The sequence below is a fragment of the Ochotona curzoniae genome, unplaced genomic scaffold, assembly GCF_017591425.1.
Source record: "Ochotona curzoniae isolate NIBS_2020 unplaced genomic scaffold, NIBS_Ocur_1.0 contig_2754, whole genome shotgun sequence".
Lineage (NCBI taxonomy): Eukaryota > Metazoa > Chordata > Mammalia > Lagomorpha > Ochotonidae > Ochotona > Ochotona curzoniae.
In genome coordinates this window covers 16,698,811-16,717,852 of record NW_024465582.1, presented here as the reverse complement: position 1 = coordinate 16,717,852, position 19,042 = coordinate 16,698,811, and the positions used below count along the sequence as shown (strand labels likewise).

General features: G+C 34.7%; 1 protein-coding gene across 3 annotated transcripts in view; it reads right to left on the bottom strand.

Annotated features, from left to right (window-relative positions):
- NIPBL (NIPBL cohesin loading factor) overlaps nt 1–19,042 on the bottom strand; it is a 156,787-nt gene that overhangs the window by 70,554 nt on the left and 67,191 nt on the right. For 2 of the 3 annotated variants that reach the window (XM_040977470.1, XM_040977472.1), the window contains exons 4-9: nt 17,447–17,574; nt 15,618–15,714; nt 14,546–14,697; nt 9,116–9,276; nt 8,177–8,273; nt 2,970–3,596 (exon numbers count right to left, since the gene is read on the bottom strand). In XM_040977470.1, coding sequence (XP_040833404.1) covers nt 2,970–3,596; nt 8,177–8,273; nt 9,116–9,276; nt 14,546–14,697; nt 15,618–15,714; nt 17,447–17,574 — 1,262 coding nt within the window. The remainder of the gene's footprint in view (nt 1–2,969; nt 3,597–8,176; nt 8,274–9,115; nt 9,277–14,545; nt 14,698–15,617; nt 15,715–17,446; nt 17,575–19,042) is intronic. The other variant, XM_040977471.1, reaches the window with a different exon arrangement.

Genomic DNA, 19,042 nt, shown 5'->3' with positions numbered 1-19,042 from the left:
TTAAATAATTTCATTTATAAGATAAAGCTTTTGGGTGTCTGATTATTGAAAAGAATACTTCACTCAGTGCAAATGAATAAACTGACAAAGTTATGATCTAAAGCAGAGCACACAGTAAAACTCTGTAGGACAAACAATTAGTCTTTGTTTTGTATAACCAATTACACAATACTTGCAAAAAAAGAAGTCCTGACCACATTAAATATTAACCTTACAGTTTAGTCCTAAAAAGTAAAAATTGATAATTTTGAATCATTATATGAAATAGTTAATGAATTAATTTTTACAAAACCCCCACCTCAGACAAGTTTTCTTTTTTCCATGACCTCATCTGCAATCTTTCATCTTTCTAACACCTTAGGTAACTTCTTAGATTAAATTACTATCACACAACACAAAACTAAATGCAAAATGACATGTCTAAAGTGTTAGGTTGGTACTTAATCCCAAGTTTTCAAATAAATCCACGGAACAATAGACACATGTCTTTCACAAAACAAGTTTAAAATGACAAGAGTAATAAGACATTAACAAAACCTACTTTCATTGTTACAGTACTAGAAAACTATCAAAATTATGACAACCCTGCTCAACTTTTCAATTTTCTCTGCGCTAGCCACATATCATAGAGTACAGAGTAAACTGTTTAGATACCAAATATTACAAATTCCTATGAAAATGATGTATAGTACGTTTTTATTTACCCAAAGAAATAGTAGCAGTACAAAATAAGTTTGCTAATGCATTTAGATTTATTTATTTATTTGAAAGGAAAGATCTTTGATCTTCTGGTTTACTACCCACATGGCTGTAAAGGTCAGGTTGAGTCAGGACAAGGGTAGGGAGCCAGGATCTTAATCTGGATGTCTCACATAGAGCAAAAGGGGCCCAAATACTTGGGTTATTTTCTGCTGCTTTTCCCAGACCATTAAAGAGAACTAGATCGTATATGGAGCAGCTGGGACAGAAACCGGTGTCCATATTAGATGTGCGCTATTTTACAAATAGCTATAGCAAAGCATCAGTCCCTGACCTTATTTTCATTCCACTTCTAAAAACTAAAAATTGATTTCAATAAATATCATTCAATAAGAATTCAGGAAAGTAAAAAACATTTATGATTTTCTGTATTTTTCCATGAACAATAAAAATCATCTAAAGGGTTCAACTTCTTTGGAGAGTACAATTTTCCATAACAAGACATAATGTCACACTAAATTCAGTTGTCAAGCCAGCTTGGTCAGGTAATCACAATTTTTGTTTTTTGTTTTTTTTTTTTTGCAAAATTCTCATTGGATTCAGGAATCCTGAGAGGATTAATACAGAAGAAAGCAAAACAATATTGCTCTCTTAATCTAACATGGATAGGTCTCTAAGACAGATTACAGGACAAGTTAAAGATATTTTTAAAGTTTTTGACTAACTGATTTAAAAATAATTTATTGTGGAAGTGAAAAGCAAGAATAAAAAATTTCTTTTGGAGCAAAAAATGAAATTCATGGGTTTTTACAATTTGTATTTTCAACTAACATTTAGGACTCATTATATACATAAACCTCAAACTTTTTGTTTTAGGATTTAATTCCACTTTCCATAAATATTCTAATATAACCTTACTTAAGAACCTGTATACTGCACACTGCAAACTAAAGACAAAAAAAAAAAAAAAAAAAAAAACACCCAAAAACAGGCATAATGTCAAAGACCTTCTAGTTAAAGAAGTTTTGTTCAATAATTACCAAGAAATAAAATCTACCAGGTCATACATAAAAATATAACTAGAATGTGTCAATCATAAAATTAAATCACAAAGTCTGTCTTTGGTTTGGATGACTGTATGAATATAAACATTTGTAAAGTCATCAAATTTCTCCACCTCCAATTCAATCACTGATTCCTCAGGCTCTTAAAATATTCAAGGGAGTGTGTACATAGTGTATGGCAAATAATCTAGAACACAGTAGTACTACGTTTTTTTGGTAACAAAGCACAACAAACCCATTACTACACCCATTCTAACATACTAGTCAAGTGAAAGGCATTCTAAGATTTGCTATTTAGTATCAACTTAAAACTCTTCCTGTGTTTTATGACTTCCCCTTCTTAAAAAGTACTAAGCAAAGTAAAATCAAAAACCAAAAATAAAATAGAAAACACATTGTTAACTTTATAAATAAATATAGTTCTCTAGTAAGCATACATATTAACTTTCCTTAAATTTATCAGATGAAATAATCCTATAACACTTAATCCTGACATCAAAAGCTGAAAGCACACATCTATGTTAACTTTATTTTTCATGTAATGGAATTTAAAATGCAGGCTATTTAGCAGAAAAACACAAATAAGTAAAAATCACATACTATATAATTGATGAGAGATCTGCTATAGAGAAATATCCATCTTAGATAAAGCGAACTATTAATATTAGTATTTCAAATACACGATGAGTCCTCAAAAAGTTCAAGGTAAATGTTTACAATAAAAATCGTCTCACAATGTTTTAAATGTCTTGCATCATTTTGTAAAAATATGTATTTATTTATTTGAATGTCAGAGTTTCAGAGACAGAGAGGTCTTCCAGCACTGGCTCACTCTCCTGATGGCGACAACTGGGACTGGACCAGGCAAAGCCATGAGGCAGAAGCTTCATTTGGGTGTCCCACATGGGCTGCAGGAGTCCAAACACTTGGGTAATCCTAGGCTGCATTCCTCATACCATTGGAATGGCACTGGATTACAAATAGAGCAGCTGGGACATAAACTGGGGTCACAGGTAGTGGTTTCACCCACTATGCTTTAATGCTAGCCCTCAAGGATAACTTTTAATTCCATTTCCCATGAACGTTTTGAAGAATCAATGTATTTGAGAGGACTAAACATAAAAATGTAAGAAAGCAATTTAAAAAAAATATTCAAACATTGTAATTATCCATTTGACCAGATGATGGAGTAAGAGATTATTTTACCTTTATCTTGAACTTCTTTTGAAAAGCGCTCCCTTTCAATGGCTGATTCTCTTTCTATTCTTTCAATTTCAGCCAATGCATCCAATTCCACTTCATCATATATAGGTCCCTGTTGTGATACCTGTTGCTGATTCTGTACCACAGAAGTCTGGGGTGGTTTTGTAGCAACTGAAGTGTTCTGTTGTAAAACAGGCACTTGATTTGCTGGAAGGAATGCTGTTTGTTCTTGCTGCGACAAACATTGAGCAGCATTTAGCGGGCGATTTACATCCTGTGGAGTAATGGGTGTTTTTGAAGTCTGTCCTGGATACTGCACATTAAATGGAATATCATTTTCTGAGACATTGCTATTTTCCATACCAGAAAGCATATCTTCTTGCTGGTCCATATCTGAAGACCTTACACGAGATAGTCTTAATGTAAGTTTAGTGGAGTCCTTGGATGGGGAACTAATTATATCATACATTGCAGCTTTCTCATTCTGGTCTTTTTCATCCTTGCCTAATTTCATTTTCTTCTGTTTCTTTTGTTTTCTTTCTGGAGAATCTAGCAAGATGTCTGGGGGAACATCTCGAGGTGATGAACAAGGTAGAGACTGAGATTGTAGAATTAAAGGTGGTCTTGATCCTAGGAAAGTAATTTGACAAGAATGAACAATTGTGCTGGTTTTATATATTCTGATAGTGTGACAAACTTTTGTGACAACATAGTAACACTAGAATGAATATTAACTTATTTAATAAAAACATTTAGTAAAAGATGAAAAGAAACCATCAAGTCTTGCCCTGCACAGTTGTTAAGCTAGTTGTTAGACAATCTAGGTCTGACTGTGAATATTTGATTCTCAGAGCAATATTATTTTTAATATTAAGTAAGTGAAGTATAAATACTTAGCTATAAAAGGGCAAAAGAGTTTATTGTTTGTAAAGACAAAACAACTCAAGTATTTTACCTTGTCCTTGTATCTAAAAGTAACATTTGGCACTTTGTCAAGCTGCACAAAAATAAGAAATTAATTCCAGAGTTCACTGACATGAGTATTACTAAGAAATTGCAGAAAATGATAGCTATGAGAGCCCTTCATTTACTTTAAAAATTGGTAATAAAATACTGAATTACACCTTTATGTGGATCTTCTCTTTTTCCCTTCACTTATCATTATTCACATACATTCAGCTTGCTATCCTCCTCAGAAAAAATTCCAATTCCAGAAAATCTTAAGGCTCAAAAAGTATCTTTGAGCCCATATTCTATTAATCAATACTATACGATACAAAAAAGTATAGAAAATACAATACTCAAAAAGAAAAAATCTCTTACTTTAAAAGTATTAGGTGATGAAGAAGGGCGTTCAGGAAAAAAAGAAACTATATCTGAGTAATGTGAAATGTGTAACAAATTAGTTTAAAACATCAGTCATCTGGGAGTGCAGAGAAGATGGGCCCTGCCATTCAAGTGGGAGATCAGGATGGATTTACTGTCTCTTGGTTTTGGTTGGTCTGGCTCTGGCTGTTATCTGGAGAGTGAATCAGATAGAGGAAGATCTCTCTTTCTCACTCCCTCTCTGCTATTCTGCATTTCAACATATAGATAATAAAAATTACTCAAGATAATAGCTTTACATAAAGAATTACACCTAGATCTGTTTTAAAAATTTTCCATGACTTATACATCCTATCTCGCAATAATGATGTATGTTATGTGTTACATAAAAAAATAAATTTCAAGAGAGCTTGGATCACAAGTAAAAGATGTGATAAAGATGTCATGAGACTGATTTAGTACAAATGCTAGTTTCAAGTTTTATTAATCAGGAGATATTAACTGAACTTCTAAGAGACATCAAAAATGAACTGACACTTTTGGACAATTGGATTTGTGTCAACTCTGTGATGTGTTTTGTATGTAAATTTTTAATTTCAACAATATTCTTGAAGATTTTCATATATCACCATTTAACAGAAGACATTTATGAAGCTTACAGAGGTTAAAAATCTGCCCAAGTATGTATGTAGTAAACTTAAAAACTTAACCATACTTTTCTAAATCTGAACTATATACTATTATGATTTCTATTAAAAGTGTACGTTTTGGGGCAAGTTTGTTGACATAGTAAGGATGACCCGCTATGCCAGTAACCCATGTGAATGCTAGTTCAAGTCCTGGATGCTCCAGTTGCAGTTCACTGTCCTACTAATGTGCCTGAAAGCAGCAATAGTGTTTGGGCCCCTGTAACTCACATTAGAGAAGCAGCAGTACCTGGCTCCCACCTTCTGCTTGGCCAAAACCAAGCCATTTTATTTGTGAACCAGCAGATGAAGATCTTTCTCCCTGGTTCTTCCACATCCTCAGGGATTGATGAGGTTGGTTAGGATACTGGGTGTGGCCCTCTCCCCTTCTCACCCTCCTTTACTCAGATACAGGAAGAAGAAAAAGAAAATTGGAAACAACTGTCTTATCCACTTTCCACTATTCCTCGACCCTTCGCACCTAATCAGTGGTCCACATGGGCATGAATCCTCCTCAGCTATATAAATATCATCAAAAATAAAAATAAACATATTTCTTAAAAAGTTCAGGCTTCTGATCAACAATGTATGTATGAGATTGAGCTTATCTAAAGTGATCTGCAAAAATAAATAAATAAATAAATAAATAAATAAATAAATAAATAAATAAGTAAATAAAATAAAGTGATCTGCCCAGCTACCTACCTACCCACCTCCTAAGTCATCTTTAGAGTCTCAAGAAAAATGGTTAGTTCCCTTAATGAACCACCTCTGCCATATTAACCCTCCCCGACAGTCTAACATGTGCAGGATAAGCACCCAACTTTGATGGCTGACTTACAAAACCAGAGTTAACCTGGAACCTGCTTCCTCTTTTTCTCTTTTAGATGCTAAGTTTTTAATATTGGAACATAAATACAATCACAGAATTAGAATGGTTCATAAAAGTTCAACTTTCATTTCATGAAGAATGTCCTCAATTTTATCTGAAGTACTATTAATGAAAAGTGTATCTTCACAAGACCAGCATATGTTTTAGATAGCTACAATTAGAAATTATGATGTATTAAAATGTTATCAGCTATAATCAATTATAGCAATTTTTATAAAAGCAAAATATTTATTTCCATGATTACTAGACTCTAATCTCATGTATTTTTAAAAATAGCCCAAACACGACTAAATGTTACAAATCTGTGAATCTGCTGTAGACAGATGACCATGCAAGTTTATTTGGAATTCAAATAATTGAAACTAACATTATATGGTAAGTTCTTGGAAAATGGTTAAGATGATTAGGGAAGGACCGGAGATCACTCATTTAATTTAGAACTAGAAGATTTTAATTAGCAGAGATAAAGTAGATGTGAGAGATTTAGAAAATTAACAGAATTGGCTAGATTTGATAAGTGACCATAGAATTGAGAGAGTACTTTATAATGATGTCAAGTTGGTTCAGAACTGCAATGTCATTAAGAGAAACTTGAATGGTAGAGAGAAGAGTTAAAATAATTCTGAGAAGGTATTTGGCAAGCCAGTGTTGTGATGCAGTGGGTTAAGCTGACACCTATGATATCAGCATCCTATGTGTGCTGGTTAGAGTCCCACCTACACCAATTTTGATCCAGCCACTTGCTGATGTGCCTGGGAAAGCAGCAGAGAATGGGCCTGTGCTTGTGTCCCTGCCACACAAGTGGGATATCCAGATAGTGCTCAGGCACTTAAATTAGGAGCTCTGGCCCTTGTGGCCCTTTGAGGAGTGAACTCATGGATAGACGATCTCTGTCTTTTTCAAATAAAAAAGATAAAGCTTTAAACAAAACAAAAAAAGAATTTGAAATACTGAATAGAAATGGAAAATTACAACTTGAGAAGTAAGACTACAGTCAAAGATAGATGCAACAGGGGTTAATATTATAATGCAGTGGATTACACTGATGCATTCAACATTGCCACCCCATATCACAGTGCTGGGTTGAGTTTTGGCTGCTCCATTTGCCACCCAGTTCCATTCTGATACACCTGGGAAAGTAGTGGAAAATTGCCCTGATAGAGACCAGGATCGAGTTCCTGGTGTCCAGCTTCAGCACAGATCTGGCTGCTGCGGCCCATGCAGGATAGTGAACCGCAGAAAAAAGATCACCACTTACTCTGTTGCTTTGTCTTTCAAGTAAAAAGAAAAAAAAAATTAGGAGTACTGTTCACAAAAGAAATCAATGCTGTCATTAAAATTTTGTAAAGAAGCCAAGAAAAAAGTACAATGGAAGATGTTCTAATTCCGGCAGCCCCACTTCCCATCCAGCTCCCTGCTTGTGGCCTGAGAAAGCAGTTGAGAAAGCAGTCGAGAAAGCAGCCCAAAGCCTTGGAACCCTGCAACTGTGAGGAAGACCCGGTTTCTGCTTTCAGATTAGTGTAGCACCAGCCATTGCGGCCACCTGGGGAGTGAATCATTGGACAGAAGATATTTCTCTTTGTCTCTCCTCCTCTCTGTATATGTTTGACTTTGCAATAAAAATAAATAAATCTTTAAAAAAAATTTTTTTTTCCAAATGTGTAAGAAAGATTAGGAAGGCTGAGGTCTGGTGCTGACATTTGGTGTAACAAGTTAAGCCTCTGCCTATGACTCACAAGGGTTCTGGTTCAAGACCCAGCTGCTCCATTTCTAATCCACTGTGCTGCAGATAGTCTGGCGAAGCAGAGAAAGATGGCCCGAATGCTTGAGCCCTTGCACCTACATAGGAGATCAGCAATAAGCTCCTGGCTCCGGGCTTCCACCAAGCCCAGCCCTGGCCATTGTGATGATTTAGGAAGTGAACCAGCAGGTGGACATTTTCACTCTTCATTTTTCCTCCTTTCTCTCTATAATTCTGCCTTTGCAATAAATACAAAATAAATCTTTTTTTTAAAAAAAGCAGCAGTAGCAGAAGCAACTTACAGTTTAGAACATTGGCTTTAGATTTATTTATCAGAACAATAGTGGGTACACCTGAGAACACTACCAACAATTTACTGTGCTATAAAAGAAGTAGAAGATGAATAAATTAAATAGAAGATTTAAAGAGCTGTATGTGTTAAAAACAAGGCTTTTTTCCTATATTGTGAAATAACAGAGAAAATTTTTTGGTATCTCCTTTAATAAATTTGTGCTTTTGATGTGAAATACGAAATATTCTAAAAGAAATTTTGTTATAGCAATACCTTTAGGAGTTCCATCACTTCCAGCAGGGGAGCAAACTGGCTGTGGTGATCTCAAGGGAAAAGATGTTGCATTCCTTATTGTTGAAGAATCTCCATCCTGAGAATACAGTATAAATTTATATCTTGAATGACAGGAGAGGCTTTACAGAAATCTTAGAGCACCAATAGAAGACATGAATTACTGACAAAGTGTTGAAATTCATAAGCATAATTCCTCTGCACTTTCCTGTTTTCTTCTTGGTATATTCTAGAAGAAGAACTGAAATTGTATCCAAAAGAACCAATAGTCTAAGTGTGGCAATGAATAACCAAATTGGTATTACTAGTATGTTTCATTTTTGCTTGCTGCTTTCTGTCAGAGGAGTTGTGAATACCCCATCAAGATGTAAATGTTTGGAGGGTATAGTCCATTGTCATCTCCGTTATTTTTCGAAACATGCAAATTACATAAAAACATAACCAAATTCAAAGCAAGAGAAATGTCCATTTTTGGTTTATTTTAATGATATTAAGGGTAACATAAAAAAATTAAGGTAACGTTAAATTCCAGCAGAAAATTATGTAAGTTTTAGAGGCAAAAACACTCAAGTTCTAACAAGAAAAAGTATATTATTCAAAAAGAATATTTTTGTGTTGAGTAGTATTAAATTAAGTTTCAAAAAACCACTCACTACATGAGGGTGCTGGTAAATTTTCTATAAAAGCACACATATTGAATATTTTATCGTTTATGTACTATCAACAGGACCTATCATACATCATTTTTTGGCTTTGGTCTTTTGTCTAAAAAGCTCCTTAAAAATGTAAAAAAGAAATTCTTATTTTCTAATATAATGTTTCACATATTATAGATCATCTTTAAATTGTAGAACAAAAATATTTGTTTATATGATAAATGCAAGGATTTTATTACCTCAATGATAACAATACATTACATACTTCATTACTTAGCCTGTGCACCATGTGTAGGTAGTCATCACTTGAGCCATGTCTAGGATTATCAGCATGATGATTAGCTGAACTGCCAGACAACGGACCAGAAACTTTATTATCGTGTATGTTTCTCAAACCACCTGCAACAATGGGATTTGATACCGATGCTGAAATTAATAAGAATTTCAAAAAAGTTTATAAGCTGTTGAATTTCTTAGAGAAGAGCTGTACACAAGAAAAATTTATAACATACAGAAATTACAGAGAATAACAAAACACTCATATTCAGCCTATTCAGTCTGGTAAAACACTGTGTATGCCACATGAAGATAAGCAAAATGGAGAAGGCCATCGTTCATGATTTCTACTTACCTGTACATTCGCATCTTCTGTTCCATTCCACTTATTACCTAAAACCACTTTTGACTACAGAGTTCATTTTTTTAAAAGATTTATTTATTTTTATTGGAAAGGCAGATATACAGAGAGGAGGAGAGACAGAGAGGAAAATGTCTGCTGATTCACTCCCCAAGTGACTGCAATGGCTGGAGCTGTGCCGACCCAAAGCAGGTAACCTGGATCCTCTTTTCTGGGTCTCCCATGTGGATGTAGGGTCCCAAAGCTTTGGGCCGTCCTTGACTGCTTTCTCAGGCCACAAGCAGAGAGTTGGATGGGAAGCAGGGCTGCCGGGATTAGAACCTGTGCCCATATGGGATCCTGGTGCATTCTTGGCGAGGACCCCAGCTGCTAGGCCATTGTGCTGGGCCCTACAGAGTTCATTCTATCTTTGCCTATTTTTAGAACTTTGCTATAAATGAGCATGTAACTAAATAATACACACTGATGTTTGGCACATTTTAACATCACAAAAAATTTAATCAGCACTGATATATATATATTATACTAGCTTTAAATTTATTTTAAATAACATGTATTCTAACAAATATCTGTTGTTGAGCATTTACATTGCTTGAAATTTTGGTATCATAAACAATACTGCTATGCATATTTTTGTAATGACTCATTTTACAAACGTATATGCATGCCCCAGTGTGCTGGTATAGAATGCTAATTCTCTGCATATGGGCATCAGTTCTAACACCAGCTGCTCCACTTCTGATCCAGTTCCCTGTTTACAGCCTGGGAGGCTGTTGAATATGTTTCAGGTCCTTGGGCTCCTGTATTCATATAGGAGACCTGGAGAATGCCTCTGGCTCCATGCTTCATAGCAGCTCAGGTCTAACCACTATGGCCATTTGAGGAGTGAACCAGTGGATGAAAGATCTCTCTCTCTCTCTCTCTCTCTCTCTCTCTCTCTGCTGTCTCTTTGTTTCTGTAAAATCTGCCTTTCAAATAAAAGCAAATAAATCATATGTAAAACTGCCAACATAGCAAATATATAAACTCTAAGTACCACTACCTAGGAGTAAAACTGCTCATTTAACAATTTCGAAAATTAAAACTAACAAATCACTTTCAAATGCTTGTGCTCATTCGTACTTCTTAGTAGTATGTTAAAGTTTTCATATTCTATATCCCTGTCATCAATCATGCCATTCTGAGAGTGAGATATGTCTCTAAGTCACTTTAGTTTTTATTTCTTTGGTCACTAGATGAATCCAAGCATTTTTTTCTTGTGTACTGGCTATTCAGATTCTTCCTTTAACAATAACAAAAAGTCACAGAAAGTCTTCTATAAATTACTTTGAAAGTCTTAGAATTTTACTATTTTATTCTATCTAAAATTTATTTAAGTGATATATGAAACTGGGCATGTTTCTGATTTTTCACTGCCAGATATTGGAAATGCAAATTTACAGAGTAAGGAGAGACACAGAGAGAGCTTTTATCTACTGTTTCACTTCCCAAATGTCTACCCCAGCTGCAGCTCAGCTGACCCAAAGCCAGGAGCCAAGAACTTCCTCTGGGTCTCCCACAAGGGTGCAGGGACCCAGGGCTTTGGGTTTTGCACCTATGTTTTCCCAGGCCACAAGTATGGAGCTGAACTGGAAATGAAGCAGCTGGGACAAAACCAGCACTCATAAGGAATGCTTGTGCTTACATGTACAGGACTAGCCAACACAGCCATCATGCCAGTCCCCAATCTATTTTTAATTAGCAAAAACGTTTGAAAATCATAAATGGAATTTGACTGTACCTTTTGTAGGTATGAAGAGACTCAGAGGACCTTTGCCTCTTCCATTCGAAACACATGAATTGCTATTACTAAGTCCATATGCTTCTGACATACATCCAATGTTATCATACAGTCCGATAACATTGCTTTGTGGCCCCTTAACACTTTGAAATTTGATTTCTATGTCATGTATAGGTTGAGTATGCAATTTTTCCTAATCTTACCTGACTTTTGTTTCCAGACCGTAATATAATTTTGTAAAATAAGTTTGTTAGTGTTGATTTTTTCCCCCTAGAATTGTTTACGACCAGTGTAGCTATTGTTTGAATGTTTGGGCAAACTTGCAAAACTGTGTGCTGCATTGGGGTCTTGAGCATGACAGCTGAGATACCACTCAGGCCATCTGCATTCCATATCAAAGGGTTCTGGTTAATTCCGGTTCACCTTTGATTCTGTTTCAGATAATGAGCAGCCTGGGGGATAGTAGGTGATGGCTTTCAAGTAGTGACATCCCTGACACCTGCTGGGGAACCTGGATTGAGTTCAGCTGTAACTGCCAGTGGCTGTGTAGGGAATGAATCATCAGATGGAAGCTCTATCAATCTTCCTCTCTGCTATTTGAACAAAAAACACAACACAACAGTTATGTTTGCCTTTTTCTCCCCCTTAGTAGAAGAGAAGTAGATTTTAAACTCAGTGAGGTGTATGAGTTTCAAATTATTACAATGTCAAACTCCTCTCAAAAACTGAACAGCAATTAATATTCCTATGTAGATTGTAAAATGTTTACCAATCTGACAAATATAAAATTTCATTTCACTTTAATTGCACTTCTTTGTAAGCCAGGTTACCATAATATCATAACCTATTACACTTTTCCACCTTTTTCTGTCTTATTATTACTCTACATATATACATATATACACACACGGGATCTTGATATATTTAAAATTTAGCATTCATACATGTAATAATTTGTTTCCATATCAATTTGTTTATACCTCTCTTTACATATTCATGGTCTCTTCCTTGTATGGAAATTTGTAATTATTTGATTTTTCTCAATTATGGAGTCTAAGTTTTCAGTTTGCTAGAAAATGGTCTTCTCACCTCTGAGATTACCAAAATTTGACCATACTTTTCTTCCAACAATTTTTGTTCAAAGCAATTTAAGAATTCAACTAAAATTTCAAAATGTCTGGAAAATCATTTACTAAACAATCCACTTACTAAATAATTTACTAAACAATCCACTCTTACTCACTGATTTAAGGATGTAATTTTTGGAATGACAGAAATACAATCATCATTATTTTCCAACAATCAATGTAAAAACTAATGAAATGAGAATCACTGGAAACCAAGTTTCCCGGTTACAAGATTAACTTATTTCACAACAATGGGATGGATCATCAGATGGTCACAGATGGTCCCATGTGCAATATGGGTAATAATGGGGCCACCTGTATTATGTGCCTTCTGATGTGATGCAATATAAATATGCAATGCTTCTGCTAAAAAGCCAGTACTGAAACTAATAAATGTTTAAAGCCAACTTCCAGCTGAGATACACAATATCAGAACAAATCAAACTATGAAAAAAAGTGAAGTCTCAGTTATGTGGTGTTCTGAAAAAAAAGTGACAGATACTCAAGAAAAAAGTGTCATGAAGTAAAAAGGTATAGGATAATTTTTAATTAAAAGAACCAGAAATGCTATAGAAAATAAGTGCTATACATGAAAAACTAGGATAATACCTTGAAGAGAAATAATATATTAAAGACATATTTAGGATAACTGCTAAAAATTAAATGTAGATTGGATTATAAATGAAACTACAGAACTGTTCATGTTTTTAAAAAAAATTTTCACAACAGGCATTCATATAGGAGAATCTTCTAGCAGATATACTTAAGGTCAAGTATTATGATGCCTTTTGGTAAAGCATTGTCTGTACATGGTTAAAATTTCCTGCATAAACATTTTTATAATACAACACTGGAAGAAAGTCATAAATGTTATCATTCTCACACTCTAAGCTGCCTGATTTTATACTGTTTTCTATCCTACTGACCTATTTGTCCTTAAGCATCTGAGAGCATTTCAAAGAAATGACTCATTACTGAAAAGTCCTAAAAGTTTCTTTCTCTTTTGATTTTCTGATTTCAAATATTCTTCTGGACAAATTGGGTTTATTCTGATAACAACATCTGCACATTATTCAGAGTAAAAGTTTTTGTTTTCTTTCACAATCATACATATGTGGACACTAACAAAAGAAAACAGAGGTACCTTCTCAGTATTTCTCTTATGATGAATTAATTACACCTAAAATGTTTCTCATACTTCTGTATGCAGAGTATATTAATAATTTGTAAGGATTCAGAACCTACATAAGTTCGGAACTCACACTGAGGTCACTTCTTTTGAAATTATCTATTCCCAAATGTGAGCTGCTTTCTAGTTTCTCCTTTGATTATTACATAAAATGGTCTGAATGCAATGATTATTGGAAATCAGAAGTTGAGTTGATCACTGTCACAGATAACGATATTTTAAAAAGTTTGTAAATTAAAAAGGTTTATAACAAAAGAAGTTTGGGGCCCAGTGTAGTAGCCTGGGGGCTAAAGTTTTCGCCTTGCACACAAGGTGGGATCCCATGTGGGTACTGGTTTATATCCCTGCTGCTCCACTTCCCTTCCAGCTCCCTGATTGTGGCCTATGAAAGCAGTCAAGAACAGTCCGAAGCCTTGGGTCCGTCCCTGCACCCATGTGGGAGACCCAGAAAACTCCTGGCTCTTGGCTTCTGCTTGGCTCGTCTCTGGTCACTGTGGTCACTAGGGGATGAACCAAGGATGTAAGATCTTTCTCTTGTCTTTCCTTCTCTATGGTAAATCTGACTTCCCAATAAAAAGAAATAAATCTTAGAAAAAAAGTTTCAACTCTCTCCAGAATAAGAAAAGCAAGAATATACAAATGGGAATTAGTAACTATATCTGTTTAAAATGTGCTACTGGAAAACAAAACCATGGCTTTTTTATATTTTATATCCACTTTTATCATTTTCAACTTTTTTACTTTCTAAATGAATTTCTATATAATAAATTATCTACTTTGCTGAATTAACCTGTATGTCTTCAATTTTTAATGATGTAGTCTGTTCAAAAAGGTTTATTAGCAAGCATACAGTAAAGTGCTGTAATTTGTGTTTTCAAAAGCATAAAAAGAAGAAACAAATTACTTTGCATGGAATCAGAGGTAATTAGGTATTCCTAATAAAGTAATAAAAAGCTTCTTACCTTGCTGCATCTGTGGATGTGCTGTGTAACTTGAAGGATGGGAATATGGCATGTATCCTGCAGGGCTTTGTGGGGCATAGGGACTAGGCACTGGGCTATTTTGTTGTGGCATAAATCTGTTCCCAGAGCTTGTCTGTGGTGGCACAAACCGGCTGAAACCCAAAACCCAAATAAAGAGTTAAGAATGAAATAAATATACTATTTGTTGAAATTTCACTGCCATGAAATACACTTTATTTATCATATACAAAGACATTTCATAAAACAATCAACATGTAAAAATAATTCATAACTCAAACCTCTTTGACTTATTCTAATGTAAAAACTGAGGCAAATAATTTAAATTACATATATAAAAACACCAAGGTGGTTAAGGCACATACAGCCATGCTCCCTAAAATAAACTCTACATGGGGCCAGCATTGTGGTGTAGCATATTAGTCTGCCACCAGCCCATATGAACATTCCACTTCAGATCCAGTTCCTTGCTGATGTTTCTTGGAAAGCACCAGCACATGGTCCAAAGTGCTTGAGTCCCTGTACCCGTGAGGGAGATCAGGAATAAGCTCTGGACTCCTGGTTCCAGTCTGGCACAGCCCCAGCAATTGCAACTATTTGGGGAATAAACTAGCAGATGAAGATCTCTCTCCCGTCCAACCCTGCTCAGCTTTCCAGATCAGACAAGACTGGCATATTAAGAGTGTATGGTTGTAGGAAGAGTTCTCTCACCTTTCAAGCAAATAAAAGTCCACCTTTCAAGCAAATAAAAAATGTTTAACAATAAAAACAATTTCAACACAATGAATTTTCTTATTTCAGAATAGTAATTAAATTACTAACATGAAAACTACTTCCATTAGCATAGTGAAGTATTTCCACATAGAACATTTTAAGGCAAATATTTCTGTGGATTATTAGTATCTGAGACCAAGCATACCAACTAGTTAACTACACACTTTTCATCATCATTATCCAAATGTACATGCTTTATAATCACAAGCATATTCACCACATAAGTGATTTAACAAATGAGAAACAAACATACTCTTTTTTTTTTTTTTTTTTTTTTTACCTGGAGGGGCTATGTGAGATAGTGGTTTGTTGATAATTGGAAGATGCAGGACTACTGTGCATGGAATTCTGAGGAAGTTTGTATTGAGACATCATTCCTATGTGCAGAAAAAGGCAGATACTACTTTAACAGCAAATTATTTAAATCAATAAACTCTCCCAGCCCCCAACAGCATACATTCAAAAGTTTTTTTGGGACCAGTGTTTTAAATTTGACCAGTGTGCAAAATGCACACTCGGTAATGTATAAATTTTAAACAAAAGCAATATTAACTAAAACACCAGTTTACATATAATTAATCCAAGATCTGAAAGTTATTCTTAAACTGTATTTGCCTATTCAATATTATATCATCCAGACTTAAAACTGAACAGAACTTCTAGAAGTCACTTGATCAAATCTGTGACCAAATACCATACACTGCTTATCACAGCAGGTCTTTGGGCAGTCATTTTAAATCATGGAATACTTTATCATATATTTATATGTATTTCTGCTTAGAAACAGTTTCATAAAGCTAAGTGTTTCACTGTAGAAAATACTTTTACAAATCACAACATATAATCAATTCATTTTAAATAATAGCTCATGTTTTTAAGGATTAGGATACATAGAAATTAAATATTATTTTGAATAAAATATGTAACTGATGGATAATTAAGTTTTTCATTGAGTGTTGTACTACCCAAATTAAGGTTACAATAATATCATACGTGTAGCCTTGGCAGATTTCCTTTATTATGGAAGAGGATTTCAAAAAATTAAGGAGAATGTACAACTTTCAGTTCCATTTTCCATGAACATTTTGAAGCTCCCTCATATTTACTGCAAGCTGCCAGACATTATACTTCCATTCCATTAGTATTTTTCCCAATTATCTCCATTATTTTCCTCCAGTTTCAACATGCTTCAAGGAAAGCATTCAGAACTCTAGTTTTCTTTCATCATTCCTATCTGTACCTAGCTTGATTTCTGGTGAAGGTGCAACTCTGTCCTGTACATCTGTCCTCAATTTGCTAAAAAATTAAGTGACGCAGAGGCATCTTGTAGCTGCGTTTTGGGGAATGGATAGCAAATACACAATTGCTTTCAAAAACATGAATCACACAATTACCTAAGATCAACAATCTTAATCATTTTGGAAACTAAACTAGAAAGAAGGAAACAGAATAGTAAGCTTCACATAGGTGACTACAATAAACACAAATGCATCTGGCAATATTCTTGCACAGTTAAACAGTTAGCTATGCCACACCTTCCTCAGTGGTTTGAACTATTCCCTCCTCAACTATTTAATCTGTGGAGCTGAGCAAGTACCTGGGCATGTAAAATTCTGTAATCTTCAGAACAGAAACACAATTCTAATGCGAAAGTATTTTGTGCATAATTTTTTATAGTTATTATACTTTTAATGCTGCTACTATAGTATGAATATCCAATAAATTAAAGATGAGTAAGAATATAATCCTATATTAGTACTAAAATCATGATTTAATTATATGTACACATACTCTTTCAAATCAATTCTTTGATTTTCTAAAATTCCAAAGCTCTCTGAATAATGAATGCCTTCTGAAATATTTAACAAAAGTCTAAAAACTTTAATTGTAAAATTTTAATTCCCAAGAAATTTAGTTACATATTAAGCTACAAGAATATATTTAGTTTCTTTCTTGGTCTTAGCTTGATACAAGATATAAACACAGCATTCCTAGACAATAGATCAGCTTGTTAAGGAAGCCATTTGAACTGAACTACATGTCAAATGAGCATTTATACAGGAATAATATTTAAAAAATACTATAAGATGCAATAAATAAGAATCTCACCACTTGGTACATATCTGTTTTGCAGGCTTTTCTCCCTGAAAACGTTAGGACTCCTTGCCAGGACAGCCTGCAACAAGACTGGTATGTCGCCTTCAGGATCATCGCTGCCAAGGTTATCTTTCAATTCTCTGGCATTGAAAAAATAAACACAAAAAATTAAAATTTACTATGATTTATCAGAAAAAGACTGTAAAATAAAAACAAATCAACTGAGGATGTCTGGCCATGTGGATTTTTGAAGATGTTATCTTCCTTAATTTTTAAAAAATTATTTATTTTGGGGTCAGTTCTGCAACGTAGCAGGTAAAACTGGGACCTATGCTGCCTGCATCCAATACAGGCAGCAGTTTCCGTTCTGGTTGTTTCACTTCTGATCCAACCTCCTGCTAATGGGCTTGAGGTGCAGGGGAGGATGACCCAAGACTTTGGGCACCTGTAACCATGTGGGAGATCCAAATAAGGCTGCTGGCTCCTGGCTTCAGCACCAACCATTTAGGGATTGAATCAGTAGATTGAAAATCTTCTTTATGTCTCTTCCCCTCTTTCTCTCTCTGTAACTCTACCTTTCAAACAAATTAAAAAAATAATTATTTATTTTATTTGAAAGGCAGCAAAGTTACACAGAGAGAGCTTTTAACATCAGTCAGTTCATTTCCCAAATGGTCACAATGGCCAGGGCGAGGCCAGACTAAAGCCATAAGCTTCATCTGTGTGCTGTGGTCCAAGCACTTGAGCCCCCTTCTACTTTTTAACCACGTGTATTGACAGGGAGCAGCAGTCAGAAATGGACCAGTGCCTATATATTCCATATGGGATATGCTGGCATGATATGCACCAGCTTAATACATTACATGACAGCCCTGAACTTGGTGGTAATCCTTTCAAATAGAATTATCAAAATGATAGGACAATAACTAAGGAGAACATTTCTTCCCCTACCCCTTTATCACGACCATGCAAAAAAAGTACAAAGCATTATTTTACACAACTGCTAGTTTTATCCAATGTTCAAAATAGTTTATTTTACACTCAAATTAACAGAAAGGTATAGAAGTGATAATCATGCAGCAAAACTGATTTAGAGGCTTTGAATGAACCTTCTCTTGCATTTGAATATGAATAAAGCCTGATTTTCTGGGCATGGCCTCCTAATGGCATACTGTTGATAAAAACACAAGAGCTGATGTATTTTTCCCATCTTATATTGTTTTCTCAAATAAAGTCAGCAGTGGGGGTGGAGGGAGGAACCCTAATAAGTAATTAAGTGAAGTACTAATTTTCAATAAACTTCACAATGAATGGCACTTTAAATAATTATGAAAAGTGGTAATAAAATCAAATAAAGGCAGTATTCAATGGACCAAACAATAAAGGCCTTTATATAAAGCTGGTGTTCAATGCTCAGATGCTATAAATTTCTGAGGGTGCTTATTTTTTAGACATGATTATTTTAACCTATTTGAAATATAGACAAGATACAAAAAAAAAAGAAAGAAAGGAAGGAAGGAAGGAAGGAAGGAAGGAAGGAAGGAAGGAAGGAAGGAAGGAAGGAAGGAAGGAAGAAAGAAAGAAAGAAAGAAAGAAAGAAAGAAAGAA